A 15,594-nucleotide genomic window follows, 5' to 3' on the forward strand; every position below is an offset into this window, starting at 1 on the left:
AACAGAAGCTGAGCCCGGGAGGACACACCGGGCTCGAGCAGACTTCAACGGCTGTATGGAAGCCGGTTATCTCTGCGGGTAGCACAGTACGCACAGCGACTCGACCTCGAACCAGCGAGCAAAGAGAACTTGGCGGTTCTCCGACGAGGAACAATCGTGGCAGTGGCCGTAGCCGCGTCTTTCTCCTTTGAGTGAAGAAGATATCTACCGCTCAAATGGCTCGCCCTCTCACCACGCCGGTAACAAGGGTTTGATTGCGCTGTGTGGTCTTCATCGCTTAGTGCGAGTATCTCCGCTACCTGAACCGGCAGAAGGAGAATAGGTGGGCTTTTATATTGCAGGAGTAGTGTATTCTCTACTAGGCTGATAAGAAGACCCGAGAGAGAGAAGGGAATAAGTAGCTTGACTTCTGCTTCAAGTATTCGCAGTCTATCTAATGCCTTGTGCAGGGATGCGTACATATAACTAGTTAGTGTAACTGCTCTCGCATACCAATGCCATATAGACGGTATCTTCAACCTAATGCATTATGTTTACTTCCATAAATAACAACCCACTCATCAGACTTCTATCCCTGTAGTGTAGTGTAGTGTAGTGTAGTGTAGCGTGGCCCTGACAGCCCTCACCTCGAATCCACCACCTCAACCCTGACCCTCACCTCCGCAACATCAGCCTGGAACCAAAACCCGATATCCTTGGTGGAATCGACCAACTCCACCTCTCTCCTGACAAATCGATCCCCGTCATCAACATCCCGGGTAGGCTCACCCGCCTCCAAGTCCCCGTCTCCCTCACTATCCCACTCCTCATCCTCCATCCGCTCCCTACTCACAGGATCCAACTCATCCGTCTCCCAGACCAGCCGCAGCGTGTACGCAGGAAGCGCAAACAACCGTCCCGCGATCGCCTTAACCTGATACGGATCGAAGGACCTCGGGATCTCCTTCGTCTTGACCACATCTCCCTTCCCCCCAACCTCCCCCCCAACGTTCCCATCCGCGCTCCCCCTTAAACAAAACACAACCCTCACCAACCGCGCAGCCACAGACCGGGGATTCACCGCCGTGCGCCCCAGAGCACTGGCCTCCTCCTCGCTCGCCCGCGTCACCACCGGCTGGCCATGCAGCTCGCACAGCTCCGCGTACCGCGGATGCTTAGCCAGGATCTCCGGCTCCGCAGCCTCGGGGGTAGCGGAGAGCTCCTTCCCGATGAGGGAGAGGTAGTACAACTCGCCGTTGATGCGGTCTTTGTCGGTGACGGTGCCGTAGTTCAGGACGCGGAGGCCGGAGAGACGCGCCAGTGTCAGCATGTACGCCTCGTCGACGGTCATGGGTTTCTCGGGTAGGCCGGTCACGGCTTTGGGTGCGACGGGGCCGTCGAAGACTGGGTTGCCGGAGATGCGGAGCGTGTGTAGTGATGGGATGGCGGCTGCGAGCTCGTTGACGAAGAGCCAGTTTGGGATGCGGTTGCGGGAGAGGTCGATGGAGGTTAGGGTTGGCGGGAAGAGGAGCGGGGTGGTGTCGTTGTTGTCGTTGTCGGTGATGGTGCTGATGTTGTTGGAGCGGAGAGAGAGGTGTTCGAGTCTGGGCAGGGTGGTTAGTGGGCGGAGGGCGGAGAGCGAGGTGAAAGTGTTGTTTTCGAGAGTCAGGCGTGTGATGGTCGGGGGTAGTGGGGAGGTGATGCTCGTGAGCTGGTTCGCGGACGCGGAGAGCACGGCTAGGGACGGGAACTGGTGGGCGATGGCCGAGATGTCGTCCCAGGGGAGCAGCGTGTCGTCGAGGTAGAGCTCGGTGATCTTGGCGAATCCGAGCCCCTGCTCGACGGGACCGAATCGGTTGCCACTGTGCGCAGTCAGCATAAACTAGATCTAACGTGCTCTCGAGCAGAGCACCTACCCCAGCTTCAACGACTTGAGCAGCTTGAGCCGCTCGCAGATCCTCGCGACGTCGCGCCAGGAGGTCAGCAGGTTACGACTCAGATCTAGCTCCGTGATCTTAGGGCAAGTCCGCTCGATCTCATCATACGCAGCCTCAACTTCCTCCGGAGTAGCCAGGTGCCCGAGCACCCCGGCCACATGCAAGCCGTCCAGCAGGACGATTTTCAGCTCCTGGAGCTCAGCCAGCTGCCTGCGGATCTTGTCGAAGCCGACCTCCTCGACGACCTTGCTGTTGAACTCAATCGGCTTATGCAAGATCGCATCGTCAGCCCGCTGCCGCGCACGCTCGTGCTCCAAGTACTCGGAAGCGTACTTCTCGCGCAGGGCCTCTACGAACCCGCGCGGCTTGTCGGCGGGGCGCGACGGGCGCACGAATGACCCTGCCGTGGGGTGTTGGCGCTGACCTGGGTCTGTCAGAACTTGCCCATCGGGATAAGGCATGTAGCAACTCACAAGTAAAATAGCGGACTCCCTTGTGCTCGCCCGAGTGCTTTCCGCGGGTCGGATCATCCCATTCGACGCCCAGCCATTCCCCGGTCGTACCCTCTACTGCGCCCACATAGCGGACGGTACACAGGTCTCCAGCGTAGGACCGTCGCTGGCCGACAACCGGAGTATCCATGCTAAGCTAGCCTCCTGCACGATGACCTGAAGATCAATATCAATAATCTGATATAAGTTGTTCAGAGTATGGAAATCGGACGGGAGAGCCACGGCGGGGAGCCGCCCCGAGCCAATGACGGTCCGCTTACCTAACACCAGCATCACTCCGCCAAACCCAGCTCAGCGCGGCCAGGCCTTGCAACCACCGCCGCTACAGCTACAGTATCCCAACCCACCACCACAAGTAGCAGGCGCGTCCTTCAAAATGGACTACCAGGTACGCCATCCTCTTCCCTCCGCCCCGGCTCTGCATGCGTGTGCACCAGGAAGCTGAAAGAAAAGGGGGGTCCGGGGGTTCTCCCCCGGAATACTCGCCCCCCCTCTGGATCCCAGTACAAGACTGCAAAGGCTTCCGGGGGAGAACCCCCGGACTCCCCTTTTCTTTTAGCCTCCTGGCCACCGTAATCCCATGGGAATAGAAATACTAACGAATACCGGGGATAGAACCGCGCAGGCTCAAAATTCGGCGGTGGCGGCGTCGCCTCGCACAGCGCGACAAACGCCGACAGACGCGAGCGGCTGCGCAAGCTAGCCCTGGAAACAATCGACCTCGACAAAGACCCGTACTTCTTCAAGAACCATGTCGGGTCGTTCGAATGCAGACTATGTCTGACCGTGCACCAGAACGACGGGTCGTATCTGGCGCACACGCAGGGCCGGAAACACCAGACGAACCTTGCGCGGCGCGCGGCGCGCGAGCAGCGCGAGGGAAAGAACCAGGACCCGTCGAGTTTGCCGGGTGCGATGGGCGTGCAGGTTAAGAAGCAGACGATCAAGATCGGGCGGCCGGGGTATAAGATTACGAAGATCCGGGATCCGTTGACGAGGCAGCTGGGGATGTTGTTTCAGTTGCAGTATCAGGAGATTACACCGGGGGTGGTGCCGCGGGTGCGGTTCATGTCGGCGTTCGAGCAGAAGGTGGAGGAGCCGCCGGACAAGAACTTTCAATATCTCGTTGTTGCCGCCGAGCCGTATCAGAATTGTGCGTTTAAGTTGCAGGCGCGCGAGATTGATCGTCGTGAGGGCAGGTATTGGACGTGGTTTGATGAGGACAGCAAAGAGTTCTGGGTGCAGATTATGTTCAAGACGGAGCGCGAGGAGAGGTATTCCGGCGTTCCTGGGTTGGCGCCGATTGATTCCAAGGCTTGATACTTTCTTTTCTTTACCTATTGGTTGGTGATACTGGTGTTTGAGGACCAGGCTTTTCTTTCGTATCCTATCTCTCACCATAGCTTCTAGGGAGGCGTTCAGGGGTTTTCGATTCTCAGATAATGGCATCAAAATACTACTCGCATCCAGCTCGGCATTGCTTCAAAAAACCATGTTCTATCCGCTGAGTTTGCATTGAATTATCAACCAAATCTATCTACATTTTGGAATCTTCGGAATAGTCATCTCGGCCGTAGTGGATGCTCCACAACATGTACTCGCATGTACCTAGCTAGATACAAGGTCAGAGGCGAGCACTCGTCGTCTCGCGACAAGGATGCAAGTAAATCAAACGGATATGCTGAGCTCGTGACCAACAGAGATGATGAAATGCGCTATATGCTCGATGAAACGGATGCACAATGTGGGAAGACCGGACGAAATGCCTAATGCGCCACTGAAAATCCATCAATGCAAGCCCGCCCGCGTTCGGACTCTTCAATGACGTCTATCGGGTTCACCAACAAACATGCAATATCCACGTCGCTACTCAGTTTGCCTGGAAGGCGTTGAATGCTTTGTATGTGTAACCGATGAACGGCAGGCTCATCTCCGCCTCCTGCTCTTCCGGCATGGCACGAGCCTGGGCGCGGTGAATGGCACTGGTGTCTTCCTGCGGAATCTCGTCGATTGGGAAGTAAGACACGTCGATGTTCGAGCTCAGTCGAGGCTCAAACGGCGCACGGATGTTGCGCAGCTGCTCCCAAACAACGCCACGGAAGAAAGGATGGTTCTTGATCTGCGTCGCACCGCCGTATTGGCCGCCCTCACTCCCAATCCGGTGTTCGGTATCACACAAGAAACTATTGCCAGTTAGTGAAAGCCCAAGAACAGAGGCGGAAATAACCTACCTTCTGATCAAACCTTCCGACTCTCGCGAGAGGGTAAGTTCCTCGGGGAAGTACAGGCATTCTCTCCAGTTCACAATTTTACGGTAGGTGTCGGTGGTGTCTTCGGCGCAGAACGGCGGCCAGCCCACCAAGCACTCGAACATGATAGCACCCACGGACCACCAATCACACAAGTACGTATAACCCTGGCCGTTGAAGATCTCCGGGGCGATGTAATCGGGTGTACCGACAGTCGAGTAAGCCATGGCGCGGCGAGACTTTCTCCACGTGTTGATCTGGCCACGGTTGGAGACGGTCAGGTTGATCGCGTCGTTGAAGTAGCCCGAGTTACGGTTCTTGTCCTTCGATGTAGAGTTCTTGAGCAGGTTCTGGTAATATGAATTGTCGTGGGTCTTCTTGCCGCCAGTGGAGAGACCGAAATCAGTCAGCTTGACGTGACCTCCACGATCCAACAGGATGTTGTCAGGCTTGATATCACTGCGACAGAGTCAGCGTTGTTGCGGTAAGGGATGACGAATCAACCTACCGGTGAAGGAAACCGAGCTTGTGGACAGCCTCGATGGCCATAACAATCTCGGCCATGTAGAAGCGAGTGATGTCCTCCGAGAAGATTTCATACTTGATCAACATGGTCATCAAATCACCACCGGGCAGGAACTCCATCAGCAGGTAGAGATAGGCCGAGTCCTGGAAGGAAGCGTGCAGCTTGACCAACCACGGGTTGTCCTTGGAGTCGGCCAGGATATCTCTCTCGGCACGGACGTGGGCCAGCTGGTCCTTCTTGAACATCTCGGTCTTGATCAACGACTTGAGCGCATAGATCTTGCCATCGGTCTTCCGCTGCACCAATTTCACCTCTCCGAAAGCACCCTTTCCGATGACCTTGAGGGTCTGGAAATTCTGGGGCGTCTCCTTGGTCCGCAAGAATCGCAAGAATGTCGACTCCTTCTTGGCAAGGACCTCCGCTTCCTTGCGTTTCGAGTCCTTCGGGATACCGGGGTCACGAATCATCTTATCCAGCTCAGCCGATCTAGATAAGAATGAATGGGTCAGCACTGTCATGCCTCCTACGGTTCACCTGGACAGCAAAGAATACTCACCGCAGGTTACGGTCGCGCGCGCGCTCAATGTTCTCATTGAAAAACACACTGACCAACTCCTTGGCCGCCTTGCCACGCTTGTGAACGTTCTCCGAGTATCGCTCCGGGTAGCGTTGAAGCTCTTCATTCTCGGCGGGGGTTCGAGGGCTGCGTGGCATGGGGGGTGCCAGATGACCGGGTTGCTGCTGTGCGGCGGCGGGGGAGCCAGCAGTCCGAGGCCGTTGAGCGGGCGAGGCTGCGCGACCAAAGAAACCCGACCGCGGGGAGTTCAAGTCCTGGTTGGAGAACTGCTGGATCAGGCCATTCGTCCCATCATTGGTGTTATAGCCCATGCGAGACTGGTAGGCGACCTGAGGAGACTGCAAGTTCTGGCCATAATGTTGTTGTTGTTGTTGTTGTTGTTGTTGTTGTTGCTGCTGTTGCTGCTGCTGTTGTTGGGCGTAGGCGCCCTGAGCCTGATAGGGGTTGGCCATGAAATAGCCCTGACCGTAGGCACCATTCTGAGCGTCCACATACTCCTGACCGCCCTGATTCTGGTAGATGGGCTGAGGGAAGGCGGAGGGAGTGGTGGGATAGGCGCGATTGTTGGCCGCCAGGTTGTTGAAGGAGCGATCATTATACCCGAAATTCAGGTGGAGACGATTGTTGTTGGGATCCATGATGGGCAGAACTGTCCTCCCCGGGGCTGATGCAGCCGTGATTGACAGAGTACGGCGGGGAGAAGATATTGAGAATGTGGATAAAGAAGAAGGAAAGAAGGAAAGAAAAAGGACGATAAGCCAGAAGCCAAGGGGGAGGGGGAGGAGAGAGAGTGTGTGAGAGAGTGAGTGAGTAAGAGTGGAAGAAGGAAGAGGTGGAGTTTGTTTGAAGTGGGCTAGACTAAAGAGGGGGGGAGGGGAGGAGAAAGTAGAGGGGGAGAAAGGGAGAACAACTGAGTGGTAAACTAAAGGGGGAAGAAGGAGCGGTGGCTCTTTCTGGTCTCAGGAGGCGAAAAGATACTGGCACTTTTTGGACTCACTGACATTCACCACCACAGTTGGTGTTTCAGGTCAAGCATCCAACTTCACAGAGATACAACAGAGAGGTCAGGTTATTCTTGCATCACCAGAACAGACAGTCAGTCAGTCCGTTAGAATTCAAAGAGTCTTGACGCTGACCACCCCTGCAGCAACAACGGCATCCAAAAAGGGACTACTGGATCGATCTGAAACAATCTGGAGAGCATCCAACACCAAGGCTCACCAAGACACTAACTACACCACACTAACTAACAAGTCAACAAGTCCAGACTCGCTCGCTACGGTTGCCCAACCACTCCAGTCGCGTGCTTTCACTGAGCCTGTCGCCGATCTCCTAGTAAGGAATTAAGTCTTAGGCCACTATGAGGGCCAGGTCGGAAGATCACGAGACCCTTTATAAAACATCCTTGCCATGCTCGCAAAGATTTACCGGACCAGGTCAGATTAGCATATAATCTAATCAGCTCTGGCCATCTGAACTGCTTCAACTCCTTTCAGTCATGTAGAGCGTAGCCATCAACAACTGAGAAGAGCAGCCATGATGGGCAGCCCTGCTGTATACTTGTTTCCCCGGGCGGATAAATATGGCTCCGACGGAGCTGCGCCGCCAACCCCGAACTTTTTCGGCCATCAGCCAAAGTAGATTCTTGACCCCGGGATTCGCCACGGACTGTGAGGAAGCCGATCTTCCTCTGCGCACGCTCGTGAATAATCCTCTTGTACAGTCGAATCTCCACCGCCATCATGGCAGACTCCTCCAACCCGAAACCCGCGGAAACTGCAGGGTCCGCCCAGTCCGCGGCCTCGAAGCCGGCCTCGAAGCCGGCCAACCCTGCCTTCAGGATGATGGGTATACCCTTCCCACCGTATTATCGCCATTGAACCTGACACAACTAACACTCCGGACTCCAGGCCTACCGAACATCAAATTCCGCCTCCCGTCACGCAACTGGATGATCTTCTGGACGATCACGGGCTCGTTCACGGCGGCACTGATCTACGACCGGCGGGAGAAGCGGCGCGCGCAGGAGAAATGGTGCGATCTGGTGGCGCACCTGTCGAAGGAGACGCTGCCAGTGGAGCAGATGCGGCGGAAGATCACGGTGTTCCTGGCGGCGCCGCCGGGCGACGGGCTGCGGGTGGCGCGCGACCACTTCAAGGAATACGTGAAGCCGATCCTGGTGGCCGCAGCGGTGGACTACCAGGTGATCGAGGGGCGGCGCGAGGGCGAGGTGCGCGCGGGTCTGGCGGAGCAGATCCGCAAGAATCGGCGGCGGGCGGGCGAGCCCAGCAGCGTGGTCGAGGAGCCCAGCGTCGAGAGCGTCATCTACGACGCGCGCACCCGCATCGGCATCACCGACGAGCCCGGCCCCAAGGGCGACCTGGTCATCGGCCGCCACACTTGGAAGGAGTATATCCGCGGTCTGCACGAGGGCTGGCTGGGCCCGTTGGACCCTCCCCCTCCTCCGGTTTCTGACCCGGTCGACGACCAACCCACCCTGAACCCCGACTCCCCCACCCCCGAGAACCAAGAAACGCCTCTCAACGAAGAGAAGAAAGACGAGCCGCAGCAGCCGAAGAAACCTACGGGCCCAACACCGACCTACCTCCCGACAACCGAATACGCACAGCAACCGCTCCCATCGACCCTCCCCACCACACTCGACGGCTCCGTGCCCATCCCCTTCCCGCACCTCCTCGGCTTCCTGAACACCCCGATCCGGATCTACCGGTACCTCAACCGGCGATACCTCGCGGACGAGATCGGGCGGGACGTAGCGGCGCTCATCCTGGCCTCATCGAGCCGCCCCTACGCCGAAACCCAGCCAGACACTACCCCATCCACCGAACCAGAACCAGAAACCACCACCTACGAACAACAAATAACTCTTCAAGACGCCGAACAAGACTGGCACAAATCCGTGCACAAGCCGTACGAAAACGACCCGACGCGAGAACGCGAATGGCTCGACCCCGTCGTGCTGGACGCGCGGCTGGCGTCGCGCATGCAGCGCTACGTCATGAGTCCCGAGGAGGAGGACCGGGCTGCGCGCATTGCCGCCGGGGAGGAGTATATTCGGGGCGAGGAGCGGCCGGCGCCTGTGTCGGTTTGGCAGCGGCTGTGGGTGAAGTATGGGTATGGTGAGGACGAGGAGACGCTGAAGCGGCGGCCGATCCTTGGGAACTTGGATAATGAGGATGGGGAGTAGATACCCCGAAACTAACGAACTTGTGATGGGAAGAGGGGGAGCCGGAGGGGGGGATGTGGCTACATGTATAAAATGAGAGTCATACCGGTATAGACTTTTCTTGCGTTATGTGGCATTACATAGATTTGAGGCAGATGTGCGTGCGAGGCCCGGCATTGTGTATAGAGCTTGGTGGGATGGTGGAATGTGTCCTTTTGGATGGAGGGATCTTGAGTTGATACGATACGGCATTCTTTCTGTATTGCATGGGAAACGTCGCTGCTCTTGTTTTTTTCTATTGGTGCTTGTTATGGGTGTATAATATTCAATTTAGAGGTGTTCTGTTTGTTTACTGTCGGTTTTTTCAGGTAGTGATAGAATTCTGTCATCGGGGCATCGGAGACGACAGCTGGCGGCCAAAGAGCCGAGCCTGCAAGATACATGTGTACAAGAACTACACAGGAGTGATCGAACCCGAGCAACAACGCCCTTGAAGAGCGTTTAGATGAAGCAACTACTAAATCAGTCCCCTACCAACCCTATAGCTATCCTAGTAATACATAGCTTGGAAAACACTTTTTAAATCTTTTATGGATCTAGAATTGCCTTTTCCTCCCCAATCCTCATCAAAGGCCAGGTATCCTCGTCAGCCACATCCCCCCGGGACCACACGTACACTCAGAATACGCTCAGCTATAGCTATATCCGGGCTGCACCAGAAAAAAATAGGTATCCAGTGTCCAAGAGATGGCCAAGACAGAAGAAACTCGACGCAAGCCCGGTTGCTTTAGCCGGGTCATGTTACGTTGCACCGAGGGACAAATAAGATCAAGCTATTTACTCCAGACGGAACACTGATGACTCGGGCCACTTGCCGCTGGCCTTCTCGGCGTAGGCGGTCTTAACGGCCTGGTCGCTTCCCCACTCGTTGAACAGCTCTAGACCGGCCAGGGCAGTATCGATGGTGATGTTGGCGGAGTCGAGGGTGGCGGTGAGCTCTTGTTCACATTGCGACTTGGTGTCGGGTTTCAGGAGCTGACGGCTGGTGAGGCCGGCCTGGATGTGAGGGACGCTGTCCTTGTGGGTGGACAGGAAGGACTCGTTCCACTCATCCAGGTTCTGGGATTTCGGGAGCAAGGTCTCGAACTCGGCGTTGACGGCCTCGGCCACCTGGGCAGGGAGGGGCTCGGACAAGCCATCGAGAGCTTTGCGGAGTCGGAGAAGTTGGACGTGTAGAGTGGGGTTAGAGGCGTCGATGGAGTGGGCGGCGGTGAGGCACTTGAGGGCGAGGGCGTATTTACCTGCAGAATTTGGTCAATGGGAATGAAAATTACAATCGGCGACGCTGGCACATACCTCTTCGGAGATACACTTCGAATCCGAGAGTCTGAGCCTCGATGCTCTTAGGGCTGAGCTCCAACAAGGGAGTCAGGAACTTCATCGCCTCCAGGAGCGGGTCCTGGGTCGAGACCAGCTTGGTGCCAAGCGGATCAGGGTCCTCCTTCTTGACCTCCCCGTCGGCGCTCTTCCCGGTGCTGGCCGCCTTTCTCGCCTCGCGCTTCTCAGCCTCCAGCTTCTCCAGACGCTGCTGCTCCTTCTTGGCCTTCTTGAGAGCCTTCTTGCGCTCGTTCTCATCTTCTCCAACACCGTTGGTAGCAATGGGTCCGTGAGCCAGATCCGGCTGGTCATGCAGGAGGATGTATGACTTGATGGCCGAGAACGCCACACGGGTGTAGAAGGGGTGCTCGCGCAGGCGGTCCTCCCAACGGACCATGTCCACGTATGCGCGGATCATACCCTTCCGCAGCGAGAAGCTGTGGAAGTCGAACTGGTCTTCTTGCCAGGTATCGAAGATGTTGTAGACGGCGTGAAAGCGCTTGAGAGCAAGGCCAAGCTTCTTCTGGCGCAAGTAGGCCTCGCCATCCTCCGTCAGGTACCACACACCCTGCATCTCATGCAGATCGCCCAGAGCACCACCAACGGTCTCATTCCGGGTGAACTTGCTCATGTTGTCGAGACCCTTCTCGTTGTCGTTGTTGCGGAGCTGGTATTTGGCAGCCTTGGAGTTGATGTAACGGTCCTTCTCGTCCAACAGACGGGCCTTCTCCATCTCCTCCGCAGCCTTCTCGAGATTGCCGTAGTGCTTCCATATCCGCGCCTTGGTCATCTGGTATTCCACAGCCTTGGGCGACAGCTCAATAGCCTTGTCGACGTGCTCCATCGCCTTGGACAAGTCCCGGCTGAGGTGGAAGTTGTAGTGTTGAGCGAGGAAGTAGTGCGAAGACGCAAGGAACTCAGTGTTGTCGGCGTCAGCCTGTCCCTCGGCCGAACCGTTGGACTGAGGCGTGGAGACGTAACCCTCAACCAATTCCTGGACGGTATCCCGCTTGGCCACGTTAGTGTAAAGGGCTTTGATGTTGGCAAAGAGAGAGGGGACGCCCTTCTTGAGCGAGCGCTGCAGATAAGCATCGGCGGCCTGCTTGAAGTCGTCTCCTTCGAGGAAGTCCAGAGGGATACGGCGGGCAGCGTCACCACGGGGTGACTTCTCTACCCAAGAATCGTACATAGCCTTCAGTGCCTTGGGGTCGTCCTTGGAGAGACCCTTGGCGCGGATCAAGGCGTCGTAGTAGATCGAGTTCTCCGGATTCCGCTCGAGAAGAGTAGTGTAAGCAGCCTCGGCCTCAGCCTTGCGGTCCAGGCGCAAGAGGTAGTCCGCTTTCATTTCCAGCACAGCTTGCACATCGGCACATCTGCGTCCAACCTTCTCGAGGTGCTCCAATGCCTGCTCCAGCTTGCCAGCCTCAGCCATGATCGTGTTCTTGTACAGGACAGCCTCGGAGTGCTCCATATCAGAGGTGGGCGGCGGGGTCTTCAACGTCTCCTCGTATGTCGTGAGCACCTTCTCGGCCTCTTCCAAATCTCCGGAAAGGTGGTGTGCGATCGCCAAAGCCGTCCAGTTTTGCCGGAAGCCGGGGCGGGCCTGCAGCATGGTCGTCCGGCTCTGTATGTAACCCTGGTAATCACGCATCTGCATTTGAAGGAGCGCGAGATCGCGTTGGATGGGTTGCGACTCGGGCTCGATTCTCAGGGCAAAGCGGTACGCCTTGATGGCCTCCTCGTAGTTCTTTTCCGCACGGTACAGCAGGCCGTAGACGTGCCAGCAGATATGCGACTTCATGTCGTTCTTCAGAGCCTCCTTGGCCAGCACGAAAGCCTCCTCCAACTGGCCCATGTTGCTCATGATCAAAGCCTTCATCGCCAAGGTATCGCCATGGTTGGGGTTCTTTTTCAGGATTTGTTCCGCGGTCTTGATGCCTATTTTGCGATGCGAGGAATGTTAGCTTGGTCTGCAATCTATTCCAACCCACTTGCTGCGAACGTGACTAGCGAGTTCAATTTGAAGATTCCAGAACCCACCCTTCTTATGTTGCTTGTTCTCATAGTGACGGACCACCTGGCGGAACAGGGCCGCATCCTTGGAGCTCAATGGTTGTGGCATGGTGAGTGTGGGTGGCAGGTGGGAGAGTGCAGTGCAAAGACTTGCCAGATGACTGACTGTGCGGAAGACGGGAAGCTGGCTTGGTGGTGCGCGGGGAGGGGAGAGAGACTCGATGGGAGGAGGGAAGGAATGACGATTGCTTAGGCAGCGATAAGCTCTGACCGGCGCTACAACAAAATCTTTCACAAGATTTCACACGCAAAGGAAGCTAACGATTCGCGATTCGGGATTCTTAATTGAGCAACTCCAATTTCAACTCCGATAATAGCCACTCAAGATCAAAGTTCTTTCGCGACCGCCGGTCTTCCCTCCAGCGCTGCCCGGCGATAGTCGAAACGATTATCCGAAGCGGCGTTTGCGGACATCTGCAGCACTACATACACACAGAAGATAGATTTGATACCATTTAACTAAGGGAAAATGATTGAGTGAGGAACGCCGTTATATGCTATGTTTTACAGAATCGTTATTATACATGAAGAGTGAAATAAGGCCAACTGGCCGACTGCATGGGCCCAAATTGCATCGAGCTTCGAGAGCAGGAGACATCCAACATAAAACCCATCAACGACAAGAAAGAGACAGTGTTAGACGTCCGACACATTTTGCTGTTTCATTTCGCGCCACTTGTTCAGTGCTTCTTGCCAGCTCTCCGATGAGCTCTCGCATCTATCAGTCACAAGCCCCCAAGTCCGCGCACGAATAATGTCCTCCACGCTTCTTTGATACCGGACAAGGTGTGCCAGAGATTCCGTTCGCGGTTCGCGGGGGAAGAACCGCGCAGAGTAAGGATCAAGTCGCTCGTCGACAACCCGCTCGCGATCTTTGGCCGACTCAACCTCTCGTAGAAGAAGGTCCGGATCATCCGGGTCGGGGCTTGTTGCCACCCCAGCGCAGTAGCTCAGCACATCCGATCGAGCTTGCCAGGACGGGAAAAGCACTTTATCCTTGAAGCCTTCGCAAGCTGCCGGGTCTATTGTTCGCTCCGCCGTGGGGTCTACCTGCCGGGCTGCGGTGGAAGAGGGGTCAAACCCGTCCCGCGCCGGAGTATACAATGCGTTCAGGTTCTGTGTAATCGAATCATCTATTGTCGACCGTGAGAGGCGTAGGAATTCTATCAACCAGTTGGAATACTAGTCAGTATTCGTTCCGGTGGCTGCACGCCTCATAGCGGTGGTAGGTGCACATACCTCGAAGTGCCCTCTCATTGAAACAGAACTTGGGGCTCAACGAAGGGGCCACGGTCGAGGACTGATGAGACATTCTGTGACCCTGTACTTTTCCAGCCTCCCCTTCCGACGCACGATTCTCAGCCCAGAACAAATCCACTTTGTAGGTTATGGATGCGATGAGGCGTCAGCCGTCGGTTGGTGGCGATTCGGATAACGAGAGGAACCGGCACCGGCTCACCCCACAAATCGTACGATGCAGCAGTGTTATAAGCTAAAACTAGAGATGGATGCCTTGACGAGGGGCTTGAGGGAATTTTAAGCGCCTGAAGAAGTAAGTATCGGTGAGGTTCACCTGTGGGGATAATTCAGGACTTGATGCAATGAGGTGAGAATAATGCGCATGAGGGCCGGCCCGCGTGCCGCCAGACCATCAGCAGCACGCAACGGCAACCCGGCGCCCGCGGCGGCGGCAGCTTACTACCCGAACCGGTTAGCAGTTGCTAATCACGGGACTACGTGATTCCTTGACGCGTTGCGAGATTTCTGCATGACGTAGAGATATCTCAGCATTGATCGGATCCTCTATTGTGACAACCTACAGAATTGTTCTTGAGCCATATCGGTGTCTAGCTTATTGCCTTTATATCTTGTACCAGCTCAATTGGTTGACATATACCCACTTTACTGCCATGCCTGAGCTAGCGGAAGTCTCGCGCATCGTCCATTTCATACGCCACCATCTGGTGGGCAAGACTCTGTCAAAAGTGTCTGCGCAACACGATGACATCGTCTACGGTAAAGTCGGAACAAGTGCTGCCGAGTTTCAGAAGGCAATGGAGGGGAAGAAAGTCGTTGGCGCAGGACAGCAAGGCAAATATTTCTGGATTACGATGTCGACGCCTCCTCATGCGGTGATGCATTTCGGCATGGCAGGCTGGCTCAAAATTCGAGATGCCGATACATACTACTACCGAACTGACAAGCCGGAGGATAAAGAGTGGCCGCCCAAGTACTGGAAGTTTTTGCTGGAAACCGACGGTAACCCCATGACCGAGGCGGCTTTCGTGGACGCTCGTCGTCTTGCCCGCGTCCGGCTCGTGGATTGCCCTGCAGACGAGATCCGCAAGTACAGCCCGCTGAAGGAGAACGGTCCGGATCCGGTCGCAGATAAAGACACTGTGACGGAGGAGTGGCTTGCAAAAAAGCTAAGAAGCAAGAAGGTCCCTATCAAGGCTCTTCTCCTCGATCAGGCAAATATCAGCGGAATTGGGAATTGGATGGGGTATGATCATTGCTCTTCTATCACCTAGGTACATTTGATGGCTAACTGAGCTCCAGTGATGAGATCTTGTATCACGCAAAGATACACCCGGAACAATATAGCAACACCCTGAATGATGACCAGATCAAGGAGCTTCACTCGGCTATGCACTATGTTTGCTCGACTTCAGTAGAACTGCTGGCTGATTCAGACAAGTTCCCGGAGAATTGGTTGTTCAAGCATCGATGGAGCAAGGGCAAGAAGAATGTTCCCTCTGTCCTGCCTAATGGCGAGAAGATCACTTTCCTCACTGTTGGCGGTAGAACAAGCGCCGTGGTCCCCAGTGTACAGAAAAAGACAGGTCCGGTGGCAAAAGAGGTTGATAGTGACAGCGGCAGTGGCCCGAAAACCAACTCGAAGCGGAAGAGGGAACCAGCGGTGAAGAAAGAAGAGGAAGCACCACCAGAAAGCGAAGATGGACCTACGCCGAAGAAAAGTGGCTCCAAGAGGCAGAACAAGACGATCAAAACTGAGGATGAGGATGAATCCAAGTCGTCAGAACCAACAGCTTCAACCAAAAGACGCTCAACACGGCTTAGGAAGTGAATTCATGTGTGAATTGCTTTTCCTTTCATGACCGCCTGTTGATGAACAAAGTAAGACGGGGAGGTTGCGGAATGACGTCTGGCTAGGGT

The 15,594-nt window shown here is 55.6% G+C and overlaps 7 protein-coding genes across 7 annotated transcripts; 3 read left to right on the forward strand and 4 right to left on the reverse strand.

Moving 5' to 3' along the window:
* Nucleotides 1-540: 540 nt before the first annotated feature.
* BO97DRAFT_443079 (putative tubulin-specific chaperone) lies at nucleotides 541-2,611 on the reverse strand. The gene is made up of 3 exons (XM_025698336.1): nucleotides 2,390-2,611; nucleotides 1,896-2,340; nucleotides 541-1,841 (listed from the first exon to the last, which is right to left on the reverse strand). The coding sequence occupies exons 1-3, from the start codon at nucleotides 2,556-2,558 to the stop codon at nucleotides 623-625; spliced, it is 1,833 nt and encodes a 610-aa protein (XP_025551606.1). The 5' UTR covers nucleotides 2,559-2,611; the 3' UTR covers nucleotides 541-622.
* A 142-nt stretch (nucleotides 2,612-2,753) lies between these two features.
* BO97DRAFT_390093 (spliceosome assembly protein PRP11) lies at nucleotides 2,754-3,937 on the forward strand. Its single transcript, XM_025693748.1, has 2 exons — nucleotides 2,754-2,816; nucleotides 3,044-3,937. Exons 1-2 carry the CDS (start codon nucleotides 2,805-2,807, stop codon nucleotides 3,746-3,748), a joined length of 717 nt encoding a protein of 238 aa, XP_025551607.1. The 5' UTR covers nucleotides 2,754-2,804; the 3' UTR covers nucleotides 3,749-3,937.
* A 150-nt stretch (nucleotides 3,938-4,087) lies between these two features.
* BO97DRAFT_57801 (serine/threonine protein kinase CBK1) lies at nucleotides 4,088-6,653 on the reverse strand. The gene is made up of 4 exons (XM_025700917.1): nucleotides 5,760-6,653; nucleotides 5,186-5,689; nucleotides 4,660-5,136; nucleotides 4,088-4,611 (listed from the first exon to the last, which is right to left on the reverse strand). The coding sequence occupies exons 1-4, from the start codon at nucleotides 6,416-6,418 to the stop codon at nucleotides 4,299-4,301; spliced, it is 1,953 nt and encodes a 650-aa protein (XP_025551608.1). The 5' UTR covers nucleotides 6,419-6,653; the 3' UTR covers nucleotides 4,088-4,298.
* Nucleotides 6,654-7,439: 786 nt separating this feature from the next.
* Nucleotides 7,440-9,327, forward strand: BO97DRAFT_405423 (Tim22-complex subunit TIM54). The gene is made up of 2 exons (XM_025695178.1): nucleotides 7,440-7,628; nucleotides 7,691-9,327. Exons 1-2 carry the CDS (start codon nucleotides 7,523-7,525, stop codon nucleotides 8,986-8,988), a joined length of 1,404 nt encoding a protein of 467 aa, XP_025551609.1. The 5' UTR covers nucleotides 7,440-7,522; the 3' UTR covers nucleotides 8,989-9,327.
* A 252-nt stretch (nucleotides 9,328-9,579) lies between these two features.
* Nucleotides 9,580-12,493, reverse strand: BO97DRAFT_368508 (peptide alpha-N-acetyltransferase complex A subunit NAT1). The gene is made up of 3 exons (XM_025692701.1): nucleotides 12,385-12,493; nucleotides 10,324-12,282; nucleotides 9,580-10,268 (listed from the first exon to the last, which is right to left on the reverse strand). The coding sequence occupies exons 1-3, from the start codon at nucleotides 12,464-12,466 to the stop codon at nucleotides 9,805-9,807; spliced, it is 2,505 nt and encodes an 834-aa protein (XP_025551610.1). The 5' UTR covers nucleotides 12,467-12,493; the 3' UTR covers nucleotides 9,580-9,804.
* A 401-nt stretch (nucleotides 12,494-12,894) lies between these two features.
* Nucleotides 12,895-14,010, reverse strand: BO97DRAFT_405425 (MIX23 family protein). The gene is made up of 2 exons (XM_025695179.1): nucleotides 13,657-14,010; nucleotides 12,895-13,580 (listed from the first exon to the last, which is right to left on the reverse strand). The coding sequence occupies exons 1-2, from the start codon at nucleotides 13,727-13,729 to the stop codon at nucleotides 13,054-13,056; spliced, it is 600 nt and encodes a 199-aa protein (XP_025551611.1). The 5' UTR covers nucleotides 13,730-14,010; the 3' UTR covers nucleotides 12,895-13,053.
* Nucleotides 14,002-15,573, forward strand: BO97DRAFT_57865 (putative formamidopyrimidine-DNA glycosylase). Its single transcript, XM_025700918.1, has 2 exons — nucleotides 14,002-14,920; nucleotides 14,977-15,573. Exons 1-2 carry the CDS (start codon nucleotides 14,328-14,330, stop codon nucleotides 15,503-15,505), a joined length of 1,122 nt encoding a protein of 373 aa, XP_025551612.1. The 5' UTR covers nucleotides 14,002-14,327; the 3' UTR covers nucleotides 15,506-15,573.
* The last annotated feature ends 21 nt before the right edge of the window (nucleotides 15,574-15,594 follow it).

This window comes from Aspergillus homomorphus (assembly GCF_003184865.1).
Source record: "Aspergillus homomorphus CBS 101889 unplaced genomic scaffold BO97scaffold_17, whole genome shotgun sequence".
Lineage (NCBI taxonomy): Eukaryota > Fungi > Ascomycota > Eurotiomycetes > Eurotiales > Aspergillaceae > Aspergillus > Aspergillus homomorphus.

What these genes read in the sequence shown, in the direction of transcription:
- BO97DRAFT_443079 (XM_025698336.1), bottom strand. Translation starts at nt 2,558, where the DNA reads ATGGATACTCCGGTTGTCGGCCAGCGACGGTCCTACGCTGGAGACCTG. An exon ending in GGGAGTCCGCTATTTTACTT is followed by an intron (nt 2,341 to 2,389) that starts GTGAGTTGCTAC and finishes TGACAGACCCAG; the next exon opens with GTCAGCGCCAACACCCCACG. An exon ending in CTCAAGTCGTTGAAGCTGGG is followed by an intron (nt 1,842 to 1,895) that starts GTAGGTGCTCTG and finishes GACTGCGCACAG; the next exon opens with TGGCAACCGATTCGGTCCCG.
- BO97DRAFT_57801 (XM_025700917.1), bottom strand. Translation starts at nt 6,418, where the DNA reads ATGGATCCCAACAACAATCGTCTCCACCTGAATTTCGGGTATAATGAT. An exon ending in GCGCGCGACCGTAACCTGCG is followed by an intron (nt 5,690 to 5,759) that starts GTGAGTATTCTT and finishes ATTCTTATCTAG; the next exon opens with ATCGGCTGAGCTGGATAAGA. An exon ending in TCGGAAGGTTTGATCAGAAG is followed by an intron (nt 4,612 to 4,659) that starts GTAGGTTATTTC and finishes AACTGGCAATAG; the next exon opens with TTTCTTGTGTGATACCGAAC.
- BO97DRAFT_405423 (XM_025695178.1), top strand. Translation starts at nt 7,523, where the DNA reads ATGGCAGACTCCTCCAACCCGAAACCCGCGGAAACTGCAGGGTCCGCC. An exon ending in CCCTGCCTTCAGGATGATGG is followed by an intron (nt 7,629 to 7,690) that starts GTATACCCTTCC and finishes TCCGGACTCCAG; the next exon opens with GCCTACCGAACATCAAATTC.
- BO97DRAFT_368508 (XM_025692701.1), bottom strand. Translation starts at nt 12,466, where the DNA reads ATGCCACAACCATTGAGCTCCAAGGATGCGGCCCTGTTCCGCCAGGTG. An exon ending in GAACAAGCAACATAAGAAGG is followed by an intron (nt 12,283 to 12,384) that starts GTGGGTTCTGGA and finishes ATCGCAAAATAG; the next exon opens with GCATCAAGACCGCGGAACAA. An exon ending in CGAAGTGTATCTCCGAAGAG is followed by an intron (nt 10,269 to 10,323) that starts GTATGTGCCAGC and finishes CAAATTCTGCAG; the next exon opens with GTAAATACGCCCTCGCCCTC.
- BO97DRAFT_405425 (XM_025695179.1), bottom strand. Translation starts at nt 13,729, where the DNA reads ATGTCTCATCAGTCCTCGACCGTGGCCCCTTCGTTGAGCCCCAAGTTC. An exon ending in CAATGAGAGGGCACTTCGAG is followed by an intron (nt 13,581 to 13,656) that starts GTATGTGCACCT and finishes ACTGGTTGATAG; the next exon opens with AATTCCTACGCCTCTCACGG.
- BO97DRAFT_57865 (XM_025700918.1), top strand. Translation starts at nt 14,328, where the DNA reads ATGCCTGAGCTAGCGGAAGTCTCGCGCATCGTCCATTTCATACGCCAC. An exon ending in GGAATTGGGAATTGGATGGG is followed by an intron (nt 14,921 to 14,976) that starts GTATGATCATTG and finishes ACTGAGCTCCAG; the next exon opens with TGATGAGATCTTGTATCACG.